The sequence below is a fragment of the Tachypleus tridentatus genome, chromosome 7, assembly GCF_004210375.1.
Source record: "Tachypleus tridentatus isolate NWPU-2018 chromosome 7, ASM421037v1, whole genome shotgun sequence".
In the NCBI taxonomy this organism is placed as follows: domain Eukaryota; kingdom Metazoa; phylum Arthropoda; class Merostomata; order Xiphosura; family Limulidae; genus Tachypleus; species Tachypleus tridentatus.
Genome location: NC_134831.1, coordinates 190,708,409 through 190,727,309, shown reverse-complemented (window position 1 = coordinate 190,727,309; position 18,901 = coordinate 190,708,409). Strand labels below are relative to the sequence as shown.

The 18,901-nt window shown below is 33.6% G+C and overlaps 1 protein-coding gene across 1 annotated transcript; it reads left to right on the top strand.

Annotated features, from left to right (window-relative positions):
- The first annotated feature begins 9,906 nt into the window (after positions 1–9,906).
- LOC143257543 (uncharacterized) lies at positions 9,907–18,622 on the top strand. The gene is made up of 5 exons (XM_076516365.1): positions 9,907–10,004; positions 10,883–10,916; positions 12,367–12,398; positions 13,492–13,956; positions 16,303–18,622. The coding sequence occupies exons 2-5, from the start codon at positions 10,883–10,885 to the stop codon at positions 17,101–17,103; spliced, it is 1,332 nt and encodes a 443-aa protein (XP_076372480.1). The 5' UTR covers positions 9,907–10,004; the 3' UTR covers positions 17,104–18,622.
- Positions 18,623–18,901: the final 279 nt, after the last annotated feature.

Sequence of the window (18,901 nt, the reverse complement as noted above, 5' to 3'; positions counted from 1 at the left end):
TTCAAACGTAATATGCATGTGCTTCAATCAGGCTACTGAATTTTGTTTTATTCGACTGACTTTCTCATGATAATAGTTGTTGTTTTCAAAGTGTGGCTGGAAATTTGTGGGTTTTCGTTTATGTTATTGTTGGTAATACCACGAGATATTGCAACGTAACCACAGAATTTACTGTAAGGACTCGCTTCGGATTCTCTTAGAGTGAGATTTCGGACCGCCCTGCTGCCCCAAACCATACTCTTCGAGTTTTGGACCGTTGAATTTTTTCGTCTTTCAAATCTTATTTCCTTTGTATCTTTTAACAATTTTGCTCCACAAACATCTTTTATCGCAAAGGGAATTGACGATTACTGGTCATAAGATTACACTGACGGTGTTATCCACTTTAAATGTTTGGAATTCGCCATGAACCAAATATTTATATATAGGTGTTGAAACATGTCGCCAAAGGTTCTAGGACACCCATTTGTGATGTTATGCAACTGTATTAGAATATACGAATCGTTATTATACAGTGCAAATAATTCTTTTTTATGCTAGCCCGATACATTATTCTAAGTTTTGTTTGCGTCTATATGTATAAAGGGGCGTGATTGAGATGACAGTTTATAATACATAGTCGTCGGATTGCTTACGATTGACAAACGGTAGCATGTAACCATCGCTCTTATAAAGGGCATTTAATCTTTAGTGGACAGTAGCATAGCCCGAAAATCATATGTCAGTATACATTTAAACATATAAACAGTAACATAGCCCGAGAATCATATGTTAAAATACCTTTAGACATAATTATAACCTAAGAATCATATTACGCTAAATCTTAAATGTATATAAAATGAATTATCATTGTTATCTACCTAAGTATGAATTTTCCAAGACATTTCTTACCACTGTATTTATCTAAAAACTTTTCATCCCTAGTTCTTGTTCATTTGATATTTGGTAAAAGTATCTTCCTTTTTTATATTAGGTCAACTTTTGTTGCTCACGAATCCCAGTATTGTAAAGAGGTTTATTTGTTTTAAAGACCAAATAAGTCTTTACGTTTTCAGCAGACTTTTTTTTTTTTTTGCAAAAAGAACGTAGCGTCGAACAAATCATTTTAAATAACATAACTACGTGTTAAAATATAAAAATTATGTTTAACTGTTGAATTTTTATTTAGAATCTCTTATTACTTAGACATATTTAATATTAAAACCATAATTCATTAGTTAATTGAATTTTTGTATGAGTAAACGCAAAATGACTGCTGGAGAGAACCAGTTTGAGAATACAAATTCGCCTACTTCACAACTAATTGACTATAGCTAAGTAACCACTCCTAAAATAACTTGTTTATTCTTGATTAACCTCTATTAGGTTTCTATCCTAAGCAATCACAGAACACTTCTCTTAGTTGTATCATATTCAATATAATAAAATATACGTGACTTGTTTCCACGAATGCCCCACATTTGAATGATTTCTTATTGTTATTTGTGTTTTTCCTTTAAAATTTTATTATATTTTATGCGACGTGTAGACCATAAATAATATTGGTTTCATGTTCAAATACGAAAGTCAAATTCACTTTTAAACTTTAATACCAGTTTCAATATGGTCTTCTTCCCAACAAATAAATATATATTTATTGATATCGACGTGTCAGGATATCAATCTGAGCAAATAGACGGCACAAATTATCTTCTTAAAAGTTATTAAATAGAAATAGAACAAACATAAGCACAAGTTATTAACTTAAAAATTATTAAACGGTAATTGACTAGAAAATTAATTATTTAGAAAGAAGACAATGCATGTATACTTATTGACTTCATTATGAGAGTAAAAAGGGTTTCAAACTATGATCTTTACACAGACGATAAAATTTTAAGAATTTCTCAAAAAGTATATTATTTCATCTTATCTCAACCAATATAAGGAATGTTTCGATGACAACTTGTGCGCATTTCTTACATTTATTGGTTTGTTTTGAATCTTGCGCAAAACTACACCAGGTCTATCCACGCTAGCCGTCTCTAATTTAGCAGCGTAAGACTAGACGGAAGGCAACCAGTCATGACCATCTATCACCAACTCTTGGGCTACTCTTTCACCAACGAATAGTGGGATTGACCGTAACATTATAACGTCTCTACGGCTGAAAGGGCAAGCATGTTTGGTATGATGAGGATTCAAACTTGCGAATTACGAGTCAAGTGCCTTAACCACCTGGTCATGTCGGACCTAGGATAGAAAGATCACCTTTTAACAAGCTATTTACAGAATAGAAACATTCGCTTCTTAGATGTTAATAGTAGAATAAAAAATATTTACTTCTCACAAACTAATTAAGAATAGAAAAATTCACTTTTCATAAACTAATTACAGAATTAAAGGATTTGCTTCTCATGAGTTATTTAGAAATAGTAAAATACGCTTCTCACCTCCAAATTATGGAATAAAACTAGCCGCTTCTCAAAAGCTAATTAGAGAGTAAAAATATCTGAAACAGACAACACTGAGTTTTATATCCGGTCTACAACTGAATATTCTACGGAGTATACAGCTATTTATGGAATAAAAAATATCCGTTTTTCAAAAGTTAATTATAAAGTCATCCACTTCCCAGAGCAAAGAATAAAGACTCGTTTCTCACAAGATAATTATAGTGCAGAAGTAATTGTTTATATCAGTTTTACTCACAGATTGAAAAATATACTTCAAAATTAATGTGTACTAGCAAAATTCCGAAAAACATTTACGATTAAGTTATTATTTTTATTCCAAAATCACTTTCACAGATACTGAAGCCCCCCCTTCCCCAGTGGCACAGCGTTATGTTTTCGGACTCGCATTGCTAGAAATCAAGTTTTCATACCTGTGGTGCGCTTAACATAGATAGCCCATTGTGTCTTAATTCCACACAAACAAACAGAAACAGAACCATAGGTAATCGATTTTATTTCCATTTAATTAACTTAACAGGAAGCAAACGAACGATAAGTAGTAAACTGGTGTATGAGAAATTTAAATTTCAAAATAATACAAAATAATTATCACAGACACCGAAATCTGTTAAGTTCACTTGTTGAGCCATAATTACGTACAGTCTATGTTCAATAACAGATAAATTACCGCTTTAACTTGTATATGTTTTTACTAAGTTTAGTTAGAAGTAAATCTAACTGTAATTAATGCTATACATAAATAAACTTATAATGTTATTCTACGATCTAATGTTAGAATGTTGTTGTTGTTCCTTTTTTGCATGACTTACCTACAATGTTAAGGGGAGGGCGGAAACTCCGTTTGTTGTTTTTATTTTTAAAAAACTCTAAGTCGTCATATTTTTGACAGATGGGGCAAAGCCAGTTGTCACACAAACTATAGCCAACTGCAATCTAATCAACAAATAATGAAATAGCAAGATATGACCTAGCTCAGGGCAAATATGTTCTACTGTACACTGCTTGTTAAGAAACTTACTTTTTCCTAAATGGGTAGGAATTATATATAAAAGTTTCTTCGTCATTATCACTATCCCTCATACTGAATTATATTCAATATACTGAACCCTGAAAATTATTTCAAATGTGTTCGACGTTACCACATTGTATTATGTGGAAGTATCTTCGTATATTCAAGATACTGAAACCAAAACTTATTTCCATCCACAAGATAATTTCAAGAACGACTTACAATACAAATAACATATTTAAATTCTGAATCTCACTTATTTTCTCACAATTAAATTAGAAACATATCATTCAGTAGCTTGCACAGTTTAATATAATACAGTGTTTAAAAATCGTATTAAACTGCATATCTAATTCACTTTTCACGCACACTACTAATCTTTCTCTTTCTTTCAACAAGATGAAGTTTTCTTAATCATCTCCCTGTACTATACGTTATGGTCAAAAAACCAGATTTTGCAGTTAACTCCGTCATTCAATAGTCCTAAAGGAGGAAAAAAAAAAAAAAAAAAGTCTCTAGTTTAGGCCTAACCGTGTCTAAGTTAATTTTTTTTGTTTCTAGTTAAGCACAAAGCTGCACAATATGCTATCTGTGATATGTGTAAGTGAAATATTTCTAATCATATGTGTCTAAATGTTTCAACACATACTTTTGCACATATATACGGAATCATATTTTCTACTAGGTTTTCCTTCGAGCTGAAATTGTAATGTGTTACGTTCATGTTAAACACAGTAACAGCAATGAATTATTTCAAAGTGAATTTAATTGGAAGATCTAAGAATTAGTGATACATGAACTCAAGTCTTTTATTAAGTCTTTTTTCGGACCTAGAACTCCCTTGGTATCTTATCGAGGGTTCATGATGAGCGAATTAATTTCGAGCTGATGTAGATACGATTCACTTTAGTTATTATACAGAGGGTCGGAAACGTTATATTAAGACGCCGTTTTGCATACACAAATCAGCATGTCACGTGACAGCCACGGCCGATTTAAAGTCGCACTAGAATGCGAACTACATTTGACATTTTTCAGTGTTTCATGAGCACTTTATGCCACTTAAGATTGCTCGCTATTAAGAAATGTATATTCTAGCCCTTTCCGACGCAAAATACTTATACACACTCATAATTTAAAGCTTTGTTTAAGTCCAATATTTAGAATATTAAGTACATGGATATCCCTTGTACTTACTGGCATTGAAAGTAAATGAAATATGATTCATCTTGGGTACCTGTACCATTCAGAACAAAATCTACAAAAGTCGTACTCCAGCTACCTTAAAGTAAAGTATGATGTGGTAATAAATGAGAATCAATTAAAAGAAAGCTAGATGAAAAAACTGTTTACAAGGCCTTAGTAGGCCCGGCATGGCCAGGTGGTTAAAGCATTCGACTCTTAATCTGAGGGTCGCGGATTCGAATCCCCGTCACATCAAATATGCTCGCCCTTTCAGCCGTGTGGGCCTTATAATGTGACGGTCAATCCCACTACTCATTGGTAAAAGAGTAGTCCAAGAGTTGGCGGTAGGTGGTGATGACTAGCTGCCTTCCCTCTGGTCTTACTCTGCAAAATTAGGAAAGGCTAGTGCAGATAGCCTTCGTGTAGCTTTGCGCGAAATTCAAAACAAACCAAACGTGAAAAAAACGTCAAAAGTACATGTACCCCCCTCCAGTGGCACACCGGAATGTCTGCAGACTTACAACGCAAAACACTAGGTTTTGATACCCGTGGTGGGCAGATCACAGATAGCCCTTTGTGTAGTTTTGTGCTTAATTACAAACAATAACATGTACACAAGCTACTTCCCAGACATTTTCGTTTAACTATTGCATGCTTTAAGCACAGTGAGAATTAAATGGATACTCGTGCTATTTCATATAGTGAATAGAGTTATCCTCTTATAGTAAATAGATTATAAAAAAAAAATATGCAAGGAAATGTGGTATGATTTGGACTTAACCGTCTTACGAGAGAGTCTGGCAATGAAAACTACGCTTCAGTGATATTTTCAAGATGCTCGGACGTGGTGACATAGACTATAACGACTTACTGAGTCTTTAAAATCATTTTAATACAACGTTTTTAACCGCTGTAACACGGTGTTCAGCTCTTTATGGGAACTTTCCCGCGTATCTTTATATACATATATGTGCAAGTATTTCATATTATATTATTAGAATAGTATCGTAAGTACATTTCATGGCTCTAAACTTGCATTTTCATCTTCAATGGCACTTTAATCACATATGATTGTGTTTCATATTATAATTTATCTCGGGCGAGTCTGATTTATTATGTTACGTAAGTTACGTATTAATATTTCAAATAACCGGAGCTTTTAATGTACAAGCTAATCAGATGTCGATATACACCAAATTTATATTTGCAAACAAGATTGATACACACAATTTTCTTGACACGTGTATATTTTACAATCAAACAACAGTACAATTTACAATAACGGTTATTACAAATAATGATTTGTATACAAAAGTCTTACAAATAATATTGAGTATTATATCTGGTCCGTAACTGAATATTTTACCGACGCTTCACGGAGAGAGATTTAATCCTATGTTGAGACACATGTACAATTCACTTGACTGCGAAGCTAGCTGCTTCATCGGCACACATACGTTTTTCTCTGCTGAAGTTATACAGTGTATTTGTAGAAATACCAACGTCCAAGGTTAAACGGTTTGTAATTTTCGAAATCTATAAACGTTCCTGGTCAAGCATCTGTAATTTTCCAATTAAAAACCGTTTATCACAATAATAGCTTCCGATATTTATAGTATACTGGCTGTAGCAAACCAAGAATATTATATATAGATTGTCTCTTGGTGCGTCGATTTATAAACTTTAAAGCGACATTCTCGAAAGTTCACTTAGCAATAATATTCGAAGATACGCTAGTGCTTTCGTAAAACATATATTGTTGATTCTTACCTTTGAGAATCTTCTATAAATTTAAAGAACAAGTAGGACTTGCGTAACCATATTCAACAATATGAGTTGCATACATTTCTAAATATATATTAATTGAAACAAGCACGGATATTAAAATAATATTAAATCCGCTACAGTTTAATGAGCATACCAGATACTTCTTTAGGATATAAAAATAGCTGTCCGTAACTTCGAACTACTGACCAGAAGGAGGGCAGTCAGTCGGCAGCATTCGCCCCCACAAGGACTCTGAAATCGAAAAGTGTGATTAATGGTTAGTCATATTTATGACGCATCCTCAGCCAAAAGTGTGGAATGAATTTAGCAGCAGCCCGTGTCGAACCTTGGACCTATTAATTCCTTGCACGGCACACTAGTCACTATGCCACCCAGTTGTTTGTATATGTTTTATATACACCAAAGTTTTTTTTTCTACATGCTCTATTCACTTAAAGCTTATTCTTACGTTTTTCTACCTTTTTTATATACATACACATGGTTCAAACATGGCCAGCAGCTACCATGTCAGACTATGGATCTGCCGGTCAAGTTCTGGTCTTGTTACTATTTTGCACTTTTGGGCCTTGTTTACGTTTTAAATATGAAGTTAAAAATTATACTCTTTTGTAAGACAGTAGTAGTCCAAGTGCTAACAGTAGGCGCTGTTAACTAGCTGCCTTTTCCCTGTACTATCAGTTCAAAATGAGGGACAGCTTTGAGCAGTTTTGCAGGAGTATTCAAAAACAAACATCCGTATATACAACTAACGCTTCGTAAACCATTTCTGAATCATATTTTTAAACCTAAAGTTTCATTCTCGTTTTACAACAGTTTTTGTTGTTTTTTTGTACACAACTTTATACGTTCTTCTGAATGTTCTGGACAAATTTACACATCGGTTCACTATTTTCAGACATTTTTTACAACCTTAATCATGTACTTTTTAAAATACACTGATTTGTAATGAAATGTTTTTTTAAGCAACTCGATCCAATTAACTATAACAGGTTTTTACTTTCAACAGCACAGTTTAATGGGTGGCACTATTTTACAACATCTCTTGGAGAGGGGGATCAGCCTTAAATAAACTAACAATAAGTACATTATGGCATGTTCTTCAGAGAAGAAGCGCAGGTACTGAAACCCGAATCCTGTAATTAATCATTCTGTTGCATACTGAGGTGTAAAACAATACCCAAAGGACTGCTATACCCAACCTTACAGTCTGGGATTGTGCTTAACGTAGATTTAATCTAAGAAGACCTCAACTCAAATTACGATCAAGTTACGATTGCTATTAATTACGATTTCCTAAGGAAATAGGCATGAATAGATATAGTTAATTTTTATGTGTCAGTGTTTCGTGTGAAATGTATTAATACGTTTGCACCGTGTTAAATAACTAATTTAGATCAAATATTGTTTTGAATACAAATTGATTTTTAACAATTCTAAATTTCTAACGTTGTGTAAGAATATTGTAACTGGTGTATTTCGCTAATTATTATAATAAACGAATAAATTTCAACTTTGTATACATATGTATGATTTATGTACATGTATGAGGTTGTGTATTTGCGTATACATTTATTTCTAAGTAACTTGCGAGTTTTAAGTTAGACATACAAGAAATCAAACTTGAATCACGGTGACTGTAGGGACTCCCGTTGGGACAACGGTAAGTCTTCGGATTTACAACGCTAAAATCACGGGTTCGAATCCGCTTGGTAGATACAGCAGATGGACCGACGTTGCTTTGCTGTAAGGAAAATACACACAGTAACGAAAGGCCAGTACTGAACTATAATAATTGCCCCCTACAGTTTAGGAGTAATCTTCCGGAAAGAGCGAAAGAAGTTTGGTTTTCTCTAGACTAGTTCTAAGATGTAAATCATTAATACAAAATTTAAACGTGTGAATTATTAGTGTATTATCATGGTCTCCAGCATAATAGGGTTCATTTTGTACAGTGCCCGGTATGGCCAGGTGGTTAAGGTACTCGACTCGTAATCTAAGAGTCGCGGGTTCGAATCCCTGTTACACCAAACATGCTCGTCCTTTCAGTCATGGGGGCGTTATATTGTTCGCACAATCATTTTCTAAACTTCTTGATTCTCTGGCGTTAAATAACTTTTATTCTACTTTTTATGCTAGGAGCTATGTAATTTTTTCAGTTTTAGTATATCTTATTGTACAGACCTTTAGAATTTTAATTTTATTTAATATCGCAAATATATTTTCTGGTTCTTTTTTCGTGTGCACTTCAATATTGTTTATTTGTTTTTTAATTTCGCGCAAAACTATACGAGGGCTATCTGCACTAGCCGTCCATAATTTAGCAATGTAAGACTAGAGGGAAGGCAGCTAGTCATCACCGCCAACTGTTGGGCTACTCTTTTACCAACGAATAGTGGGGTTGACCGTAACATTATAGCACCCCCACGACTGAAAGGGCGAGCATGTGACGGGGATTCGAACCCGCGACCCTCAGATTACGAGTAGAACGCCTTAACCAACGTCGCCATACCGGGCCCACTTCAATATTAAAATGGCCTTTGTCTGGCATACTTTAAACACGATAATTGAAGTACAACTAATTGAATGTACTAATAAGATTTAAGATTTTATTACAAACATTTTTTTTTTTCAAAAGGGGTTGATTTTTTTCGTTAATTTCAAAGCAAAAAATACAATTTTTATAAATGCCAGAGGTAAAAATCTACTTTTTACAGACTTTGTTTCACTGCTTTAACATAATTTCAAAATGGATAATGATAAACTTATTGGATATATGGGTTTATTACCTCTTCCATAAATAAAGCCAAAGTAGGGTGTCATTCCAGAGGGTAAAGTTTTGTACATTTTACAATCTGAATTAACTAGCAACCTTATTCTAAGACACAATTATACTTTTCTGCATAGTTACTTTAATCAGCGAAATCCTTAACAACGAACTCATGTTCGTAGTTTATGACCAAGAACTAATTGTGAAACTAGAAAAAAATTAACATCTAAATGACAGCGAAAGTACTAGCCTTGGAACAACTGTCCCACATTAGAACAATGCAAAACTTGGAGAAGATTGATTGACTAATGGTCAATAACCTTCTAATCAAATATTTTGATGATTTTCTTCAAAGCTTAGCCAATCGAAACTCGTGAAAGAAAAGTGATGGCTCGTCCAAGCGCACGATCTCAGCGTGAGATCTGGATCATTAATTGTCATAAAAGTGAAAACGTGAGCGGGAAATCTAAAGCACGTGATCAATAAAGAAAATCCTTTGATGACTATAGTAGCGCCCCACTGACCAAAAATGGGTCATATGCCGAAAAACACATTGACAAACGAGATGTGTGTCACATCTCGACAGGTGCAAACATACCCCTTAATTTATTTATTTTTTACTTACTGCGATATACTTCCTTGGGCATATCTAGAGTACAAAAATCTTCTTCTAGCCCGAGGATCTATATAATTACCCACCCCCACTGACTTTCTACACTATATAAGCTTGAAAAACTCAACATTTCATGACGTGTTCTCGACCTGATTGCAGAGATTTTCTTCTTACAGCAAGATTACGGTGAGTTTAGAAGTTAAAAATACGGGTATAATAATTATAAACGGAAAGATCCAAAAGTTAGTGATTCAAATTTACTTTTTCGTGTGTAAAAACTTGTGTGATTTTCGTAACCTTGCGATTTTATCGTTTCACTGAAATCCTGTCGTCTGCGAATTTGTTAAAAATAAGGCTTAAAATGTATTTATAACTATAGTTCGCCTATAGTTTTAGCTTATTGCCAAATCAGTGAATATTTTAGGTCATTATATATGAAGAGATAAGTCATCTTATTTATATAATATTTTTCTTAGCTTGTCTATTATGTATGATGTATAACAAGTCACGCCAACTCTTCCTGAATACAAACATTTATTTTAATTATTAATTCATCAATTCATGAAAAGTGTATGTATATATTCTGTTGTTGTTTTTATTTCAGTCACTGGCTTTCGGTTCCAATTTCAGAAATACCCTTCAAATAAAGTCTGTACCCTTGAAAACGGTTACTATACATATATATGTCAGCTGCGTCGTAAGCCTAAATTAGTATCTGCCTAAATTAGTATCTATAAGAGCTGTAAATCACCAGACAACTGTCCTGGTCTCATGATGTAACAGTAATTCGTTAGTAAATTGTAAATATGTGGCACTCTCTTCTTGTTGCAAAAGTGCTCTTAAATTTACCTTACTCTGCAAAATATGTTTCTTTACGTCTAGAATACCTGAAGTTTAAAACATGTCTCTGTATCTAAAATACCTAAAGTTTAATACGTTTTTGTACCTCCATAATGCCTGACATTTGATGTTTTGAGAATACCTGAGGTTTTGTAGTGAAACGTTTCGCACACATTCCAAATTGAATAAAAATAATCGAAACTAATTTATAGTTTATTTTACAGATGACGCTCAAAGCTTTCACTATACTTCTTCTTGGTAAGTAAAATATTATTTTTGTATTTTTTCTTCCTAATTCAACTTGTCCATCTTACTGTTGATTAAAGGACAGAACAACGCCTTCATATAACAACTTAAACCGTTTTATCGTGACATTTTCATACTTTTGTATCTCCAAGTGTGTTTTTGTTGTTGTTTTGTTTGTGTATGCGTGTTGCACCATTCTCATTATTTTATTTTGGTTTGGACATTACACATTTTAATATGTCAATCCAGTAATCATGGCACATTATCCCAACATCAGCAATATATTTTCGTCTGCTGAATAAAATATTTTGATAAGAGCTGAATGCGTTAACATAAACTATAGAATACCCACAAAAACAGTTGTTTGATTATGTGCAAAAAAAGAGAAAGGGCTTGAAACAGTTGTATTTAATATTTTCAAAATAATTAACAAAATTAGCACAAGCATTTACGAAGGCATTTCAAAATTTATCTTTTAAATTATATACTTTTACAAAGTAATTATCATTGTATAATAATTAAAACAATCCAATTGAATTCTATCCATGTTAATACAAAATTACGAACAGATAAAAATTATTTGAAGTAAAATTCACGAAGTAATTCAGATAAACTTCCAGTAAAATTCATTAAGTGAAAATTCGTAAAAATTCAATTGAAATTCCCAAAATATTTTACTGATTATTTTAAGATTTAAAGACTTTTATGTTACTAATTACGTGCTTAGCGCGTTAAGGCGTGCGCTTCGTAATCTGAGGGTCGCGGGTTCGCGCCAAACATGCTCGCCCTCCCAGCCGTGGGGGCGTTATAATGTGACAGTCAATCCCACTTTTCGTTGGTAAAAGAGTAGCTCAAGAGTTGGCGGTGGGTGGTGATGACTAGCTGCCTTCCCTCTAGTCTTACACTGCTAAATTAGGGACGGCTAGCACAGATAGCCCTCGAGTAGCTTTGTGCGAAATTCCAAAACAAACCAAACAAAACAAACTAATTACGTACTCTAAACATAAAAGAAAATTTCCATAATGTTAATAAATAATGAAAATCTACATAACAGCACTGGTATCAGTTAAAATTTTGCTTACATTATAAAGTTTTTCATAAATATATGCATAAGTACATTTCATTACTGAGAAGCTACCAACGAAGTATTGATAAGTCTGCGTAATTATAGTGCTAAAAATCAGATTTCCATACTTGTGGTGAACATAGCACAAATAGCTCATTATGTAGGTTTATGATTACTTACAAAGAATATCAAAGAATGTAACTCGGATATATAATGTTTTGCTCACTATAAACATCCAGACTTAAAGAACGAGACACGTTTGTCTGCAAAACTTTTAAGTCAGAGGGTAAAGACTAATGCCTCAAACGGTAATACCTTTGTTATGAAATATTAACCACGTCCACTTACTCAGAATCACGTAGTTCTATATAATAATTTACTCTTTCTGGTCTATAGGTCTAGCGGTTTCCGTGACGACTGGAAACAGGGTAAGTTTTTACTTTTTATCACTCTACATTGAATTTATTTCGTACAGAAAGACTTGAGTAGGCCTGATGTCTGAGTATTTCTATCAGGCTACATTAATAACAATAACTGATTTCAGAGCACGATAAAGCATGTTATGCGCACAAGAATTAGGTACTTTTTAGCCTGTGTAATAGACTCTTCCGCCCACAAAGTGTTATTATTTAATCGAAATAATTTGTTGTTTTATTGCTTTTTATGTCTAAACAATTATTATCTGACTTGTTAGTTATTCCTATTACTCTAAGTATAGAAAAAAACGACATAAAACTAACCACAGCTTATACTCATTTAAAGAAAATTAAGAATGACTCACTCTAAATTACACGTAAGCTACGTCATTAACTTGCAGAAGTTGCAGCGTGACGCGAAGTGTGTGGTATTATAACACATGGCAAATGCGTCTTGGTATCCTCCCACGAATAAACATCAATTATTCATATCTTATACTTAGATATGTAAAATATTAGCTAAAGTACTCGGTAAAGCCATACTTAGAAATAGATGCTATTGATGGGAACTTGGGCCATCCTTCCCACTATTTGTAACTGTAACACACAAATCGAATGTCTGATACAAAGATACCTGTGCTGGTTTCATGTAGTTTGCTACTTGATTCATAACTCAGCCAGTCCTCATTCGTGACATTAAGGCGGGAAAAATAAATGGTTTGCAAACGCGAATTGTTTAAAGAATTACCTAACTTCTGAGTTTTATGTTGTAATTACACAAATATTCTACATTTAACATAGAGCAGGATAATGAAGAGTCTTGAGTGAATCCTTACAAATACATAAAAAACAATCAGTGAAATACACTTGAAATTCACAAATAAAACTTGATCTTAAGGTATCCATATAAATTCCCCAACACAGTTTTGCTGAAGTTAATTTAGCCAGTTCTTTTCAACTACTTATAACATCATATAGACAGATGGAAAATTCTTCTTTATATATAAAATTTTAAAACGTATATTTACGTTATTTAAATTATCTATTCATTTAACATATCATATTATGCTTTACTTTCTAAAATGATGAAAATACAAATTTCCAGGTAAGGAGAGCGGGTTATGGCCCAACAAACGGAATATTTTTCAGTCAAAGCTTTCAGAATGACCACAATAGAGGCAATGGAGTCAATGGTAATGGCAATAAAGTCAACGGTGGTGACAATGGTAAAGATTTTACTGGAGTGCTTAGTAATGGGAACATAAATGGAGGTTACAAAAACGGTGGTAACGGAGGTTACGGAAACGGTGGTAACGGAGGTTACGGAAACGGTGCTAACGGAGGTTACAGAAACGGTGCTCATGAAGGTTACAGAAATGGTGCTAATGGAATTAGTTTTCAAAATGGCGATGGACAGCCAAATGAAGTGGAGGAAGAACAGGGTGGATTAGAAGCCTTTGGTCGAGTCGGGATTGACTTTCCTGTCTTTGGAGAAGTGCAAGAAACCAGTTTTAGTTGCGCTAACCAGGAATTTCCCGGTTATTACGCCGATCCGGAAGCACTATGTCAGGTAAACAGCCTATCAAGTAGCATGACAACAATAGAACATATAGATTGTAAAAGATTATACGAAATGGAAACCATTTAGTTCAGCGTAATAATCGCAAGGTAATAAATTAATTATCATTAATTTTCTCAGAGCTACGCTTAAGTATTATAATGGTAGTTCTCTGTGTACTTGAAATACACTTTTTATATGTTATTTTTAGCGTAAACCTACACAATGGAATCGAACCAAGGATTATAGCGCTGTGAGTCCTCTAGGACAGATCCTACGTGTGCATTACGCTATTTATGTTTTTTTTTTCATGTTTTATCTTATTTGTTGGTATAGAAATATTTTGTTTGGGGTATTCTTCTCTAACTTCAATGGTAAAAATTTTGATAGATTTTAAATTTTACTTCCAACTATCCCCCTAGTGGCACAGCAGTAAGTCTGCGGACTCGCACCGCTAGGCACCAGGTTTCGATACCCGTGGTGGGCACAGCACAAATAGCTTATTGTGTAGCCTTGTGCTCAATTCTAATCAATCAGTTAAACTTCCAACGTAGTCGCAGTTGTGTTTGTACATAATCGAAGGTTCACATAGAAGTTACAATTGCGATAAATAAGGCAATAACAACAAAAGCAGTCCTTGCAGTAAGAAACAACTCTGTTGTGTTTTACAACACATGCATGAGTTAACAGATAAAAAAAAAAACTGTCTTTGGAAAAGAGAAATATTGGATAAACTTGTTTGGTTTAATGGAGAGAAACTCACAAAAATATGTCTATTTTTTGTTTCGAATTTCTCGCAAAACTACTCGAGGGCTATCTGCGCTAGCCGTCCCTAATTTAGCAGTTTAAGACTAGAGGGAAGCCAGCTAGTCATCAACACCTACCACCAACTCTTGGGCTACTCTTTTACCAACGAATAGTGGGATTGACCGTCACATAATAACTCCTTCCCAGCTGAAAGGGCGAGCATGTTTGGTGCGATCGGGAATCGAACCCGCGACCCTCGGATTACGAGTCGAACGCTTTAACATACTTGGCCATGCCCGGCCATGTCTATTGTTATAACGCCTTTCTATATCAAATTACTACTTCTTGTTATTACAAAGACACTAACCCTATGTGAACTACTGGGTGTTAAAATGAGCATTCTTTGGTTTTGTGAAGATTGGCGTTCAACTTGGTACTATATATTTGATATCAGAATTATCAATATTTCATGCTATTATTAATTGCTGAATCCGTAGAGTTCGTGTTACAACAAAGAAAATACAAGGTACAATATACAGGAATAATGAAAACATTTTAGTTGCAAATTTAGAAAGTCGTAGAGGTTATGTAAATGAAATGTGGAAAGTGTACAATGAATAAGCATATTTCTCTTCTTCTTATGAACATCACCTTGCTTGCGGACCTCTCAGAATTTCACTCAGACTGACTTCAGCATTTCGCATTTCACAGACACGTCTTTAGCACAATTATGATACTAACACATCACATTTTTGTGAACAACAGGTTCATACTATTGGCTAAATCATCTTGCACGTTTCGTGAAGGTACAGTTTGTACATCTGTAAATATAGTCAACATTACTTCTCTAGCACGGGTTCAGTGCAATGGGCTGACCACGCGCACATTTGCTTAATACAATCCATTTATTTTGAACTTTAGTTAAATTTCTTTATTTAATATTTGGAATTTTTAAAGAGTGATTTGTTCCTGTTCTAGTGTTTAAATTGACACATGGCAATTTTCAGTTGTCGAGTGGAAATATATGCGAAATAAGATTTGTGTTGTTATTTTTTAGTTGGTCATAAATGTATTCTTAGTCACGAAATTTTATCTGTAACACAATAATTGTAGCGTTAAGATTATTTAACAAACATAATATTCATATTTTGAATATAAAGACCTTCAGATTTATGAAACTTCGTTAAATTTAATTTGTGTTTTATATATTTCTAATCAGCCTAGCTAATCACTGGATAAATGTTACACAGAAATTAAGAAGTGGTTCAGTTTTTTGTCTTTGGAAAGAGAATTGAAAGTTCGCTTAAGCGTTATAATGCGATGGTCATTCCCGCTATAAGATGGTAAAATCGTAGCCCAAAAGTTTGCGATGGCTGGTGTTAACTAGTTGTAAGAAAAATGTTGTTCGTTTAATTTATCAGAAGTTAGTTGATATACTTACTAGTACAAAAGTATTTATATAACATATTAGTAAACATCATTCAAAGGCTTTTAAAGTATCGTTATACATAGAAATCCAAATAAAGGTTTTTCCACATGTTCAGTAAGATGTTTCTCTTAGCAATGAATAAATTAAAAACATGGCTCTATCGTTCTTTTTTTCTTTTATAGGTTTTCCATATCTGCCAGTCTGGTGGTCGTGTTGATTCTTTCTTATGTCCCAACGGCTCGATTTTCAATCAACAATATTTTGTCTGTGATTGGTGGTACAATTTTGACTGTAGTACAGCAGAGAGTCTTTATGGTTTAAACGCCCTTTTATACCAGGAAACTGCTTTACTTGGAAGTACCAACGGTGTAACAAAAGGAGGAAATGGAGGTTATGGCAATGGAGGTAGAAATGGCAATGGTAACGGAAGATATGGTAGCCCCAATGGCAAATACAATGGTTTTAAAAATGGAAGAAAAGGCAACGGGGCCGATACAAATGGGGTAACAACTGAAGGAAACGGCAAACTAACAACAAACATAAAAAATGGAAATAGAGCAACAAATGGTGAAAGCGGAAATGGGGCTTATGTCAATGAGAGAATAAATGGAAGAAATGAAAATGGAGCTTTTGGTGGTGATGCAACAAATGTAATAAACGGAAATGGAGCTAATGGTAATGGTGCAGCAAATGGAAGAAGTGGAAATGGAGCTTTTGGTAATGGTGCAGCAAATGGTGGAAGCGGAAATGGAGCTTATGGTAATGGTGCAACAAAAGGAAGAAACGGAATTGGGGCTTATGGTAATGGTACAACAAATGGAAGAAACGGAAATGGGGCTTATGGTAATGGTGCAACAAATGGAAGAAACGGAAATGGAGCTTATGGTAATGGTGCAACAAAAGGAAGAAACGGAATTGGGGCCTATGGTAATGGTGCAACAAATGGAAGAAACGGAAATCGAGTCTATAGTTATGGTCGATAAAGAATGTATTATATGCTCTTTACTACTTTTAAATTGCTGTTTGACCTAACTAAGATGATCTGTTTATTTTTCAAATAAATTACTAACACATCTGTTATTCCTATAATCAAAGATTCTTCTGAAAATGATTTATAGCCCAATAGAATAGAGTGAAAATTCACGCACTTTAGGTACAAATATTACAAGTCTAAAACTAATTTTTTTTCTAACAAAGTGAGGTTAGGTGGAGTTTCTTAATGTTTTATTTATACATATTGAAGTATAATATTGATTTATTAACCTATTTTACGAACAAGGGTTTTATGCTAGTAACAGAATTAAGGCCAGTAATATCAGTAAGTTATTTACGTACGTATTTTTTACATTAAAATGTTTTCCTAACTTTTGTTTTCAAGTTATGATTTTATTTATACCACTAATGCTAAATCTCTTAAGTGAACTTTCATTTAAATTTCGGCTTTCATGGGTTACCAAATCAAACAAAAGACCAAAAATCACGGAGCTACATGTGCTACTTATATATACTGTTTAGTGTGATATCAAGCAAAATATTGTCAAATATTCTACCAGTTTCTATTTACTTTTATTAGACTCGAAATAGTAACATTATAAATACATTGTTTTAAAACCTCTGTGTAATTTTAAATTGGACATTACTTCTCATTTTTCTATCATCAATTTTTCTCAAAGTGTCCCCTGGTGGGACAGCAGTAAGTCTTCGGATTTACAATGCTACTATTCTCCTCTATAGACACAACAGATAACCTAATGCGGCTTTACTATAAGAAAACACAAACACACCTACGTGAAGCATTGACTCGAAACGTGACAGATTAATGTATGATTTTGAATACAACGCCTTTTACAATGAAATGCTAGATAATCTAGGAAATGACAGACATTGCGAGTTTTTTTTTTTTTTGGTTAAGTAACTATTATTTTCGTGAAAAGTTCGAAATGTTTACAGTTTTTTTAGCAAAAAAAAATTCTATTATATTGCTTTAACTCTTTTACGTTAGTGTTCCAAAGAAGAAATTCTAAAATTCATTTTCAACTTCATCATACAACAAGAATAAATTTGTAAGGGAGCCAACTATCCGAAACAGTACGAACAATCATGTAGCAAGATCACTGAATCAAGGCAGAACAACTATGTAGCAAGATCACTGAATCAAGGCAGTTTTGTAATCCAAGTGTTTTTTACACAGTCTATCACGCTATATACAGATTGACCACCTTATATTCTGACTTCCATCTATTGAGATCTATATTGACATCAAAAAATAATTTTCACCTGTTAAAGAGTCACATAAACTGTACTATTCTAATTTATTAAATGCTATATCTTCAGAACGCATTTCACTGTCTTTACATTTGTAAATGCGATTTATGTGACTTCTGAAGAATTTACTTTTTCGTTTACTTTTTTCCCAAAAAATAGTGTTTTAACTGTAGGAGAAAAATGCTTTGTATGGAATCTTACTGGCAGTGATGTTTTAATAAAATAGTTCAGATGTTACCTTCACCGTTTCTGTTTCATTTATTCTATTACCCAAAGACTAACAAGATATTCTGATAAAAATGTTTTGGAAATGAAGGGCAAAATGAGCAAATATTATTCCTTTAGATTTTCAGAGTAAAACAAGAATGTGAACCAAATAATTTGTTTAGTTACCTTCTAGCTACTTTACTATTTTATAAGTAATGTGTTGAAAATAGCAAGTCACTTCCATACATAACAGTCTTTGTTCATATGAGTAATATGTGTTGAAAATAGCAGGTCACTTCCACTTATAAC

Bases quoted from the DNA above. Each gene is read 5' to 3' on its own strand.
- LOC143257543 (XM_076516365.1), top strand. From the start codon at position 10,883: ATGACGCTCAAAGCTTTCACTATACTTCTTCTTG. The intron at 10,917-12,366 runs GTAAGTAAAATA...TCTGGTCTATAG, and splicing joins TTTCACTATACTTCTTCTTG to GTCTAGCGGTTTCCGTGACG. The intron at 13,957-16,302 runs GTAAACAGCCTA...TTTCTTTTATAG, and splicing joins ATCCGGAAGCACTATGTCAG to GTTTTCCATATCTGCCAGTC.